At 40.4% G+C, this 13,634-nt stretch overlaps 2 protein-coding genes across 7 annotated transcripts in view; both read left to right on the top strand.

Moving 5' to 3' along the window:
* Positions 1-9,986, top strand: part of LRCH3 (leucine rich repeats and calponin homology domain containing 3) — a 104,017-nt gene extending 94,031 nt beyond the window's left edge. For 4 of the 5 annotated variants that reach the window (XM_075861849.1, XM_075861845.1, XM_075861847.1 and 1 more), the window contains 5 exons: positions 41-142; positions 482-591; positions 3,096-3,233; positions 3,327-3,404; positions 4,350-8,263. In XM_075861849.1, coding sequence (XP_075717964.1) covers positions 41-142; positions 482-591; positions 3,096-3,233; positions 3,327-3,404; positions 4,350-4,556 — 635 coding nt within the window. In that variant the 3' untranslated portion in view covers positions 4,557-8,263. Of the gene's footprint in view, positions 1-40; positions 143-481; positions 592-3,095; positions 3,234-3,326; positions 3,405-4,349; positions 8,264-8,980 lie in introns of those variants that run through there. The other variant, XM_075861848.1, reaches the window with a different exon arrangement.
* The window catches only part of RPL35A (ribosomal protein L35a), a 283,976-nt gene that overhangs the window by 232,170 nt on the left and 38,172 nt on the right, over positions 1-13,634 (top strand). The window lies entirely within an intron of this gene.

Below are 13,634 nucleotides of genomic sequence, written 5' to 3'. Positions count from 1 at the left end.
TAACTGTTTTTTTTATCTTTTTTTTTATTTTTTATAATAGTACATTTGTCCTCCCCAACGCCTGTTACATCATATCGATGCTCCCCTCACCGTCCAGAAAGCTTCTTATTCCGGGCCGCTGTTCGAGAAGAAGTCAAGAAAAGTGAGACCTTTCAGACCTTTGCATATGCACATTGTAAAATTGACGATACTTTTATTTCACTATAAGTGTTAGTTATATATTTGTGCACACTTTTGGTGGATTTCTAATATATTTACTCTATTATATTATTGTGTTATAAACACTAAAAAAAACACATTTTTAAAACACAATGTAAATAATTTTTACACATCTTATTCACATTCGTGTAGCGTGGTTGCTGCCGTTATACTGCTGTGACAAAAAGACACATTGAAGAACTCCCAAGTGTCTTTGACTTTAGTAATACAGCAGTACATCCGAGTGTAATATGGTTTCCACAATATCTTCTGTTGTTAACAGGTAACACCCCTCCTCCTGCTGTTGCTTCTAGTGATTGTACAAACTCCAGATCGGAGCACAGCTTCACAATTCGGCAAGAGGAGTTAGACATAACAGAGCAACTCAGAAAGGTTTGTAAAAGCAAATCTCTAAATACCAGCTTTACTACAAGGTACTGATTCTACATGATTGACTTTAAATGCTATTGGCACCTTTGACATGGGAAAAAGTATTTTTCCAAAAGTTAGTGGCTACCTTGAGTTAAAAAAGTTGCACTGTTTCAGGCTACAGTCTTCGTTCGTTCATTCCTTCGTTCGTTCGTTCCTTCGTTCGTTCCTTCGTTCATTTTAGACCCCCTGATATGTGTGCAACGTAATTCTAGTTTCACATTTTTCTCATGTTGGTGTGTCCCTTCCCAGTAATACATGCTGCATGTGAGTTCTATGTGCCCAGGATGCTGCTGCTTTTACCAGCTCTCATTTATAAGCACTGCTTCCTCCCTGTACTGCTTCCTCCTCCTAGAGCCTATGAGAGATCTCTTCTCCTTTGTGCTGACACCCTGATGCTGAGGAGTGTGTGATTTTTGCCCTTCCCCTCCCCTGCAGTCTGTAATGAGTGCACTCCTTTCTTTACACTCATACCCAGCCTGTGTGATCTCTCCCTCTCCCCCTCTGCAAACTGCTTGTGTCTGTTGTTTTTATTATCTACACTCTGCTACTGACCACCTGTGTAATCTGCCCTCTCTGAAGACCTGGATGCTTTCCCCCCTCTTCACACTCTGATCTACCATGTACTGCCTCCTCCCCCTCACTGCTTCTATCTCTAAATCTGAGAGAAGGGAGGGGGAGAGCAGAGAGAGAGACTACACAGCCAGGAGTAGTTTGCTGTCAGCTTTATGTCAGAAATAGTAGGACAACCAGCCAGGTTAAGGAGTTGCACAGACTCTACAGCATCAAAATGGTTGGACATTTTTAATGATGACTATTTAAAAAGTTGCTTTTAGGAAGCAAATTAACAATTAAGAAAAAAAATTCAGTTAAATAATGTCCATAACCGTCCAGGCAGAGGACCAAACTTTTTGCACCTTGCAAAAAACTTTCAAATACAATAGGTCTTATTGAGCCACTCTAAATATTAAAAGTGAAAAACTTTTAAATATGACTGAGGTATGGCTTTTACAGTAGTGTCAACTGCCAGTTATATGGTATTTACCCTGATACCTCTTTGTTATCTTTGGTGCCCAACAATAGCTGCAGAGTTCAGTGGGCCAAAGAGTCACAAGTGGCTCGGAAAGCCACCAGTTGGGGAATATTGCTTAAACCTTTCCCGCTGCAGCCATTTTTCATGAGGGCTTGATTTTTTTCATGGCACCATTTATTGTACCATATAATGTACCAGGAAACAGGGAAAAAATTATTTGTGGGGTGGAAAATTAATAAAACCGCAATTTTAACCGTTTTTTGAGCTTTGTTTTTACGATGTTCATCATGCAATTAAAACGTCATGTTAACTATATTCTGCGGGTGAATACAATTACGGCGATATTAAATTTATATTTATTTTTTTATGTTTTACTACTTTTGCAAGGAAAAAACTGATTGTAGAAAATAAAATTTATTTTGTGTCGCCAATTCTCAGAGCCATAATTTTTTTTTATTTTTCCGTCGATTTGAGTGGTATAAAGGCTTATTTTTTGCGGGACGAGCTGTAGTTTTTAATGGTACCATTTTGGGATACATGCAAATTATTTTGATCACTTTTTTTTGTTCAATTTTTCGTGGGAGATGGAGTGACTAAAAAACAGCGATTCCGGCGGTTAACTTTTTTTATACGGCACTCACCGTGTGAGTTAAATGTTGTATTGTAATAGTTCAGACTTTTACGGATGTGGCGATAACAATTTTTTTTTTTTTTTTTTTTTTTTTTTTTTTTTTTTTTTACAATGCTTTAGGGGGAAAATGAGAGTTTTTTTTAAACTTTTTAATATTTTTTTTTTGTACATAAAAAAAAAAACGAACAGATTTTGACTTTTGTTTTTTTTACTAGTTCCCCTTGGGGACTTGAACCAGCGATCATTGGAATGCTTGCACTAGATACTACAATGCTAATGTATTGCAGTAGATCGTGTTTCTGACGGCTTAATAAGAGTACAAAATGGCAGCCTTCATTAGGCCCCCAGGCTGCCATGCCAACCATCGGCACCAGGCGATCGCATTGCGGGGGGCCAATGGACTGTCGGGGGTCGCTATTGACCGCAGCATCTAAGTGGTTAAACAAGCGGGATCGCGCTCGAGCATGATCCTGCTTGTTACAATGAAGTGGCAGCTATAACATAGAGCCGACACCCATGTTGTATGGAGTGGGCGGAGTCTGTGAGCCCGCTCCATACTTCCCCCTACCCGGCTATGACATAAGTATACGTCATACGTTGGGCAGGGGTTAAAGACAATACATCCTCCCGTTTTATTTTATATTTTCTCTATTGCACTAACGCCTCCAAATTAAAACCCATTATTTCTTGCATTTGCTTTATATTTAAAGGCATTTACATTATCATTTATCCCATAATAAATGCAGAGCCGATGTTTTTGGTTTCAAATTTTTTTTTATTTTAAAGATTCTCTCTTTCTCTTAGAATATAGAATCACGGTTAAAGGTGACACTTCCCAGTGACCTGGGAGCGGCTCTCACAGATGGTGTGGTTTTGTGTCATTTAGCCAACCATGTTCGCCCAAGATCAGTGCCGAGTATACATGTTCCCTCACCTGCTGTTGTAAGTACGGTTATTGGTTTGTAGTGCACACTTTAAACTACAATAAAAAATATTGCTAGGTCACTAGTAACAGTCCTTGTCTATCTTCCATAGCCTAAGCTCAAAATGGCAAAATGCAGGAGAAATGTTGAAAACTTCCTGGAAGCCTGCAGAAAAATTGGAGTTCCCCAGGTAAAAAACAAACCAAAAAAACAACAGTATTTTATGTCCATTCTGTTACACTGGTATGACATTCACTTTTTGTATTGAGAGTACATTTTGTGTCCGCATTTTCTTGCTGTCGCTTTGACCTTTCAATACAGTGGAATTGAAAAAAACGTAGAATAGTTTCACCTTTACATCATCTGACTTCAAAACTTTTTGTTACAACTATTACTCTTTCTCCCTCCTGACTTCAACATTGTGTGATATGTTTCCTATCTAACAATGCAAGTTCACTTTGGGCCTACAACTGAAGCGGTCTATACAAGAATTCGGCGGTATTGGCCGACGATCTAATGTATACAGGGGACCGCATGTGTCAGGGGTAAGAGGGGTCGGGCATGTTGGGTTTCAGTATGCCCGATCCTTTGTTCCCGCAAGAAAAAAATCATTTTCTGGAGGTGACTGGCAGTGGCTTCTTCCTATTGCCCCATTGAAATAAATTTAATTTGTAGGCAACTACAGTGAGTTTGATATCAAAGTGGAGCAGGGCCGCTGGGTGAATGTCAGTCTGGCTGCTAACAGGAGCAATTTTTTTTTTTTTAACAAAATAATAGGGGGTTGCTCATTAAAAAGAAAATACTCTAATATGTAATTGTGTTGAGCTTGTCATGGACATAACTAAACTTCTCTAGAATAGACATTCGGACATTGGTTATTGTGCTCGGTGAAGGTCGGAGATAAATTTCCCAGGCTCGTATATCATATTACATGAAACCACTTACCCTCTAATACTCGCGTTTTCCATAAGTTATTGAGAGCTATGAACATTAACTGCTTTATTATGTCTATTTTTTACCCTCCCCTTGTTTTCTTATTTCTCTTGTCGGCAGTCAAGTGTCTAACTGCATGATGGTGTTTGCATGACTGACTCTGCTTTCTGTTTTTCCCCTCCTGCTCACCCCCTCTGGACAGGACAAAGTTTGTCTCCCTTCAGACATTCTCCAGCTAAACCTCTGCAGCATTAAGGGGACTCTGGAAAGTCTCCTCTCCTTTGGAGAAGGCTCACAAGCACCTGCTCTTTCCTCCCACCTCCTGGGCTTTGGGGTTTTCTACTGCACCCTTATGCTTCTCCTCTTCATGCTCTATCGCTGGTTTCTTACCTCCTGGACCCAGGCGTGAAGAGGCAGGGTTATCCGCTTACTAACTGTTGATGGGTTGGGTCTGTTCTTGATCCTGCAACTATGAATTCTTCTACAAACCTCTATCTGAAGCACAATGCCAGTGTTACCCCATCCAGAACTGTAATCCATGGCCAATGAACATGATAATACCCCAGGATGCAAATATTGCGACCTCTACGTCTATGAGCTATGCTGCACAGCCAGCTTTAACCATTACATAGTTATTTCTTCATGCCAATAAGAAATAATGACTCACCCAGGTTACTTTTGACTAATAGCCACACTATGTGCGTTACATGCCATTTGTGGCAATTGCTAAGTTTTATATTTGGGATAAAGGAACATTCGTCACTCCGTAAGCAAAAAAGGTCTTTGGTTCAGTAGCTGATTTCTCAGAGCTGGCTGCATCCTTCATGTGCCTTCATGCCAATGTTGGCAGTAGTTATTTTCCAAGTTTGATAAAGCAAAAAACATTGGTTGCATTCTGAGAATACATGGAAATACCCTATACCAAAGGCTCATCAGTCTGACTGAAATGAAACGGAACAAATAAAGGGCTGCGTTTTATTGGTTCTTCTGCTTCAACCTATTTTAGTAAAAGCCAACACCACAGGACCGAGTCCACATTAAAGGAGCACAAAATCTAATTTCAAGGCTTATAAATTCACCCTGCTGTGAGCCCAAACGGAGAGCCTCTCGGTAAAATCTATGCATTACATGGTCCGCCATTCATGAATGGCTATTATGTTATGCTACGTTTTCCCTGCAGCAGTCACAGCAGGGAAATGTATAGTCAGACGTGGCTTCCCCTGTCAACAGCTGATCTATCTTAAAACAGTTTGTCTTCGTAAGGCATCTTCTTTAAAAGCTTAGTTGCCCTTAAACTTTTGACCGGTCAGTGACATTTTAGAACTTTTGATCGGTGGGGGTCCGAGCACTGAGACCTCCACCAATCGCTAAAACAAAGTGGCAGAAGCGCTCGGGTGAGTGCTGTTTCGCTCAGTTTCTTATTGGCTATTCTTGGAAAGATGTGCGAGCGGTATACAGGCTCATTGGAAAGTCTGAGTCCGTACACCGCTCGCTTGGCTTTCCGAAGAAAGCCGATCAGAAATGAAACCGCACAGAGCTTACCCGAGCGCTTCTGCCACTTCGTTTTACCAAACGGTGGGGGTCTCAGAGGCTTTAATTGGTGGGGGTTCAAGCACTGACCTGTTAAAAGTTTTTTTTAAAAGTTTAGTTACCCCTTAAGGACTTTTGAGACAATGCAGCTTTAAATAAAGGGTTAAAAGCAGGTGTATAGCCCCATTTACCAGAGCTTGGGGATGCTGTTTGATGCTTTCTTAGTAGTCCTGAAAAGGATGTATAAGTGGTGTTTCATGAGGAGAGCTGCTTACGGACGTGACTGCCCACGAATCACTGCTCCTGTATCCTTTCCAGGAATTTTAATTGGCTGTGCTTATAGATATCCTGCACATTAGATATTTGTTGGTGGATCCTGCGATTTTAAACAGTTCACCTCTGACGTCTCTTGTATCAGACAGTTGAATTTTCGCATGTCTGATCCTTTGTTTCTCTCAGGGATAAGCCAGAGGTGATGGCAGCCATTTATTCCCCACCACCTATAGAAATAACATGTATGCTCTTCCGAGCAGAATGTCCATGTTTATTGGCAGAATTAGGAAACATGTTGGCTGGCAGGTGTCCTATGTTTATGAACAAAGAAATATAAACCTAAATGCGACTATAGTTGTGAGGTTTATGTATTCAGCCAACTATTTTGGTGGTGGTTAGCCAATAACTTTTTCTTTTTCCCCCCTCTGGCGCCTAGGAACCAGTTTGTAAGTGAAGTGCTTGAATGTCCCTTTTACTCTAGCTTCACAATGGTTTTGGTGAAATTGTATTGCTAAGAATATTTGTGCCTTGTTCTTGGCGTCAACTTGTTAAAGCTCCAAAATGACAAATTTCTGAAGTAACAGTGACAAATCTTCACGTTTTCTTTTATTTACATTGATTATCCATTAATAGGGCAAGTGTCTATATTTTAGCAAGCAGCAGCCTACTCTAGCCGAGCGCCTCTAAAGGTGGCCGGACACATTAGATGGAAGTTGGTTAATGGTTTACGCTGAGGCAGACGTACACATTTTAGATTGAATTGGCCATTACAGTTGCTCAAATTAGCTATACATGTTCTATTACACCAGGCGAGTAATGGCCGATGTATTGCCAGAAGTGATGTCATGATAATGAGGTGAAATTCCACGGCCACCCGTGGGTTAGCAAACGAACATTACATATTACACACGTCTACTCTGCTACCACGTGGGTTGGTTTTTGATGACTGACTGTGCGTTTATAGACAGAGTACCCTATATACACAACTACTAGTGACAATTGGACAAAAATGTCAAACATTGCAAATTACTTTTCAGAAGAGGAGTCTATCATTGATAGGATTATACCCGTTCAATATGATTAAAATTGTTCTTTTTCATCAATTTTGTTCTAATGTGTATGGCCACTTTAATAATCTAGCCTAATCTGAACGCAGATTATCTAGTTTAGTGTTTGAGGACTGCGTATGGTGAGCTCCACCTAGTATCATGTATTGGCAGTGAGGGTTTATAAAAGAAGAGTATTTTACTCGGTGGTGCTATTTCAAGCCAATGATCGGGTGAACAAGCGTTCATGCCACCGCTCGTTCCCGATTTATTGTCCTGTGTGAACAAGGCAGTAATCCGCCGATAAAGGAGCAAATACTTGTCTGTCGGCTGATCGGATTTATTTTGTGGCCAGAAAAGTGGTCACTAGTCGGCAGCACGTCTTCCCATGCAAACGGGATGTGCTGCCGACAAGATGCAAAATGTATGGGGTCGAGCGATCGTCCCCATACTTGCAATCTTTGCTCCGTTTAAAAGGAGCAAATAAGCGTCTATTGACATACAACAGTTTTTTTTTTTCGGTGTTTGTTCCCCTTAAACACTGGCTATTTATACATTAAAGCAATAGAAATGACTCCTGAAGTGAATTATGCTGAAAGTGTTTGGAAGACCGCATCCTACAGTGTAGACCAAATATATTGCCAGGCTTTACGTATCACACTCTACCTCAACTGAGGATTGATGTCAAGCACAGTGTTGCTGCATTGATTTATGCAGCTATCCGTACCTACAGCCTTTCAGTTACAGAACTATATAGCAACAGAACAGTATTCCCAGAGTAAAGGCAAGATTAACCGGGGTTTACGTGCTAGAAATCCATCCTATCTAAAGATAAATGACCCGTAGTGATCGATACCTTTGTTATTCAAAGTGGGACAAGTTAGACATTTGTGGTGTCAGAGAGGCATTATCAATGTTTCATGTTTTGAAGAAAATGATCATATTGTATAACAAACAAAAAAAACCACACAATTTACAATGACAGATTATAATTGGATTGCAGGTCAGATTTCAGCAAGTAGACCCGGGCTAACTGTCGGTTTCCGGTTTATGAAGTGATCACGCGTTTCAGAAACAGTTGCTTATTCCATATAGTAACACTAGCAGATGGCACGTGGACGAAAGTGGGGGCTTGTGTGCCTTACTCATTCTAGCCACATATATGCTGCTAAGATTTCTCTCAGACCTTGTTAGCATGGGAAGTGAGGCTCGGGCTCCACTAGAACTAGAATTATAGAAACGTCGCTTGCAGCTTTTTTTTTTTTTACCCATAGGGAACAATTGAAGTTGATTTTCCCACAATTTCTTTTAGCCGCTGTGCAGCCCCAGCCTTCTTCTCAAGCATAATGTATGGTATTATAGACTGTTAGAAACAAGTGGGAATGCAGAGCACTGATGTATAATGGTTTCTTCTACAGCTCCTTACCAATTGCACTTTGTTTTTTGCTGAAGTTTTGTAAATAAATTTTGCTACTGACCTAAGTGTCGTCTTTCCTGTATTCCTTGCTTTCTCTTTTTGGGTTGCAAAAATGTTACTTTTTCGATCACCGCTAAGCTTTGTTCACATCTGTGTTCCGGTTTTCATTGTTCTGCTCCGTCATAGAAGCAGAACTAAAAAAACGGACGTGCCAGATCTGTCGCATGACGGACGCTAAAGACTTCCATCATGGTGGCTGTAGTTTTCCGGTATTTTGGACCAGATCCGCGACAGAGGCACCTAACCGCACAGATCCTTACATACTTAGGTTGAAAAAGACACATGTCCACATTTCATCTTTCCATACACTACACATTTAATCGCATTAGACGGTAGAGATTTCCCACCAGCATAGACTTGATAGCCCTGATTTTGGCCCTGATGGCCATCATTGTTTTGAGCATAGTGTTATTTTTATAATTTTTGTTTTGTTTTATTTCTCCTATGTTTGTTTTTTTTTTTTTTCCCCTCCATCCTGTTCCCCCTTCTCATTACTTTCATGTCCAGGATCGCCTGTGTCTGCCTCCGCACATCCTTGAAGAGACCGGATTAGTGGAAGTAGCAGGAACGGTGCAGGCCTTGTTGGCTCTTGCACCACCAAAGCCGCTTTCCCCCACCAGTGTGTGAATGCCATGCTATCTACAGGCTCCTCATTCTGTGTACCACTTCTGCATCCTGCTTTTCACTAAAGAGGCCTGCAGATATCAAGCACGTAAGGGAATTTTCACGCACATTCTCAAATTTTGTTCACAAAAGGTTTTAATTGAATTTTACAATTCTTTTTAGTAGCCACTCAATGTTCTGCATTCATTATCAATGTTATAAGCACTTTCTAAAAAAAAAATGAAATACTGTTTTGGATTGTTCAACTAAAATCATGCCCAACCAATGAAGGGGCTATAAAGACATCAAAGAAGTGCAATATTCAACTTCTTATGACTGACGCCAGTGATGGGAAAGCCATTCTAAAGCCCTGCAAAGGAACAAGTTATTTATTTTATTTTATTTGTTCCCACCTATGGTGAAGTCCTTTTATTGTTCATCCCAATGGAAGGAAGTCTGCAGTGTGCCTGAGCAATTGTAAGCATTCCCTGAACAATCTGCAAGGACAATCTAACGCATACATTCTGCACCAAGAGTTTGTGTTTAAGATGTTGGGAATATCAAGGTAATAAAGAAAAAGTAGCATTATGCACTTCTCCGGAGGCCGGCGACATGAAGATTACTGACTGATGTATCTAAGTTAAGGCGGCCATGCACAAAATAATTTCCCTGGTTTCATTTGCAGAAGTTGAATTTGGAATAAGACCTAAAAACTGACTCCTAAAGGGACTGAACCTTTCCTTGTATGGACATATTAACCTGATGTTCTTGGAAGTTGAATTCCTGGACTGTCGAGTTAGTAGAGTAATTGTTTTTTGTTTTTTTATTTATGCTTTTATTTATTTTTTATTCTTTCAAGCTTTGATAATTCCAGTCTTTGATCATAGTGAACAAATTATAGGAAAGGGACTCATTTGTCACAAGGAGTTCTTGTAAATAAATATTACATGTTGCACGGATGATCATTTGCAGAAAAAAGCTTCACAGGACATCAGTGCAATCCGTATAGATTACATAGCCGTGTCTCATATAATTAGACCATCTGCCGTTGAGCTAAAAAAAAATCATCATCCCTAAAGCCTGTTCTGTTTAAAGAGGCTCTGTCACCAGATTAAAAATGCCCCATCTCCTACATCATTTTATCAGCGCTGGAATGTAGTTAAAAGCAGTGTGTTTTATTTTGAGAAACTATCTTTTTTCAGCAAGTTATGACCTTTATTACATTTATGCAAATTAGTTTCTTGATGCCCAAGTGGGCGTTTTTTAACTTTTAACCAAGTGGGTGTATTACAAAGAAGTGTATGACGCTGACCAATCAGCATCATACACTTCTCTCCATTACACCGAAGCTTGTTTCACTGAATAGCGTGATCTCGTGTGACGTCACTTCCGCCCACATGTCCTTCGTCTCTAGGGAGTTCTATATGGTTACCTGCACTGTGTGATGCTGCCTCCTCCGCTGCTGCTGCAGATCCGACGATTGTAACTTCTCATACGCCTGGAGACAATCTATGTTCAGTCTTCAGACGCAGGGATGAAGGACCTGTGGGCGGAAGTGACGTCACAGCGTGGTCTCGCGAGATCACGTTCAGTGAAACAAGCTTGGGTGTAATGAAGAGAAGTGTATGATGCTGATTAGTCAGCGTCATACACTTCTTTGTAATACGCCCACTTGGTTAAACGTTAAACGCCCACTTGGGCATTAAGAAACTAATTTGCATAAATGTAATAAAGGTCATAACTTGCTGAAAAAAGATCGTTTCTCAAAATAAAAAAACACTGCTGTTAACTACATTCCAGCGCCGATAAAATGATGTAGGAGATAGGGCATTTTTAATCTGGTGACAGAGCCTCTTTAAGGACTTGAACTATAGCTGGTAATCTGACTTAGATTTTCTTATGATGAATATGACCATGCTCTATGTAAATTGTATCTCCAATAATTTCCCCTTGTGGACTTTTACATCAATGGTTTACAAAAGTAATATACATTTCAAATTGAATTTTCAGTTTAAATTTTCTACATAACCTTCTCTCCTACAATTCCCTGTAAAATTATTTTAGTATAGACTTTTCTCCATGCTGCACCTGGCTTTCATGCACCACCCCCGCCTTAACTCTGAAGTCACTAAAGCAGCGCAAAAGGTGATTTGGGTATATACAATTGGAAAGCTTTATTAAAAGGTCCCCACAAGAAGATAAAATACTTTGTGGGAACTATTCCGAGCCCTCTACAAAACAAACATTTCTACACCTGTTTTCTGGCATACAAAAGGGCCAAAAAGTCACAATTTGAGATTATGGCCTTTTACGCCACACTCGCGAAGGCGGGCGTGGCCACCAAAGCCCAACAAATTTATTATTTATGGCAGAAATCTGGTGTAAATTTAAGGTGGAAATCTAAAGAAAAATTAAAAATAAATTCTATTCACTTCACCACTTATCTTCTCCCCTCTCTTATCACTCCAGCACCGCTCATACAAGGACTTGACGCCGGGCAGCGTGGGGACGTTGTATGCGACACAGCACTATATAAGGACTCGCATATAAGGACTGGACGCTGCTCGGCATCAAGACCTTGTACAAGTGGCGCTAGAAGGAATGAGGGAGCTGGAGAACAGCATCAGCATCACTGAGGTAAGTATGTGTGTATTTTTTTTTTACTGTAATGTGCAAAGTGGGTAGGAATGGATGACGCATGGTCACGGTCGTTGCACCACAATTGTAGTGCACAACCCGGCCGAAAAATGTGACACATTTATAAAGAGGCTTTTTCTTTATAAATTTGTCGTGGTGTACTCCAATTTTTCCTGCTAATAAGACTGGCCAGTATTAATACATTTCCCCCATTGGCTTTTCTTTTTATCTTACCAGTAAGGCCTTATTCACATGAACGTGTTTAACGTCCGTGATACGCACGTGAAAATCAAGCGCGTCGCACGGACCTATGTTAGTCAATGGGGCCGTTCAGACATTCCGTGATTTTCACGCAGCGTGTGTCCGCTGCTTGAAACTCACGACATGTCCTATACTTGGGCGTTTTTCGCGCATCACGCACCCATTGAAGTCAATGGGTGTGTGACAATCACGCACACCACACGGAAGCACTTCCGTGTGTCGCGCAACAGTAGATCAAGAAATGAAGGGAAAAATAAAAGCACTTCATTTCTTTTTCTGAACATCAAAACTGCGTGTCATAAGGATGGCATTTGCGTAAAAATCACGCAGCCAACACTGATGACACACGGAACTGCAACGCGCAAAAAACGCACATGTTCGTGTGAATAAGGGTATGTTCACACGGCAACGCCAAATACTTCTGAAATTACGGAGCTGTTTTCAGGCGAAAACAGCTCCTGAATTTCAGATGTTTTTGCAAGTGCACGCGTTTTTCGCGGCGTCCATTACGGACGTAATTGGAGCTGTTTTTTAATAGTCAATGAAAAACTACTCCAATTACGTCCCAAGAAGTGACATGCACTTCTTTGAGGCGGACGTCTTTTTACGCGCCGTCTTTTGACAGCGACGCGTAAAAATACACCTCGTCTGAACAGAACATCGTAAAACCCATTGAAATCAATGGGCAGATGTTTGCAGACGTAATGGAGCCGTCTCTTCAGGCGTAATTCGAGGCGTAAAACCCCTGAATTACGTCCGTAAATAGGCCGTGTGAACATACCCTAATAGTGAATGAAGCAGCTCCCCCTCCCCTCTCTTTAGCAAGTCCCAGAAAGACCTAAACCACCAATCCGCATTGGAATTACCTACAACCAAATCAACCATTGTCACCCCCACGGCCTTCTCTATAAAAATATAATACAGGGTTGTTGTCTGTTCTATATTCAACTCAAGAGGAAAGGATCATGGTAGAGAATATAAGGAAAACATTCCCTAAAGAAAGGTTTGAGAATTTTTTGAAAACGTAATGGAAAACCGTCCTGTATTAAGGTCACGTGAGGCCTATGTCTGAAGCTTAGGGAAACTAGTTCTGTTTTCCCACACTAAACTTCATTGAATGTTATAATGCTTAGTAGTTGAACCACTTTAAACAGTTGGATTTACTGCCATAGAATAATTTTCTGTAGTGTCAGTGAATATGGCCTTCTGGGTATTCTATCTAGAAGATCCCTCTTGCAGAGTTATTTATCTTCGATATTTGGAGCACTGACATATGATTCTATCTGTATTTCGATTTTGTATGTCATCCATGATATACCCTCGCTAGTTACTATAGAAGTGAATGCATATCTCGATATCCATACTGCAGGAAGACTGGCGTATAACAGGCGGTTTCCTTCTAGGACAGTTAACTGGTCTTTTACTGTCAATTTCTTTTGTTATTTACCATCATATTTACATAGATGAAATACAAATGTGTACACGACCTTCACATATTTGATGTCTTGTATAATTGTAATTTTTTTGTGCCTATCATATCTATGATATCATCTGTGCTCGTGTTCCTCATCGAACTGCATATATTGCCCTACACATTTTTCAGACCTTGTACATGATTTAAAATACAGACACCCTATGTGCAGATTTTACTATTTTAATA

The sequence above is a fragment of the Rhinoderma darwinii genome, chromosome 4 (assembly GCF_050947455.1).
Source record: "Rhinoderma darwinii isolate aRhiDar2 chromosome 4, aRhiDar2.hap1, whole genome shotgun sequence".
Taxonomy (NCBI): Eukaryota; Metazoa; Chordata; class Amphibia; order Anura; family Rhinodermatidae; genus Rhinoderma; species Rhinoderma darwinii.
Note: the sequence above shows the minus strand (reverse complement) of the source record. Positions and strands in the feature narration are given on the sequence as shown.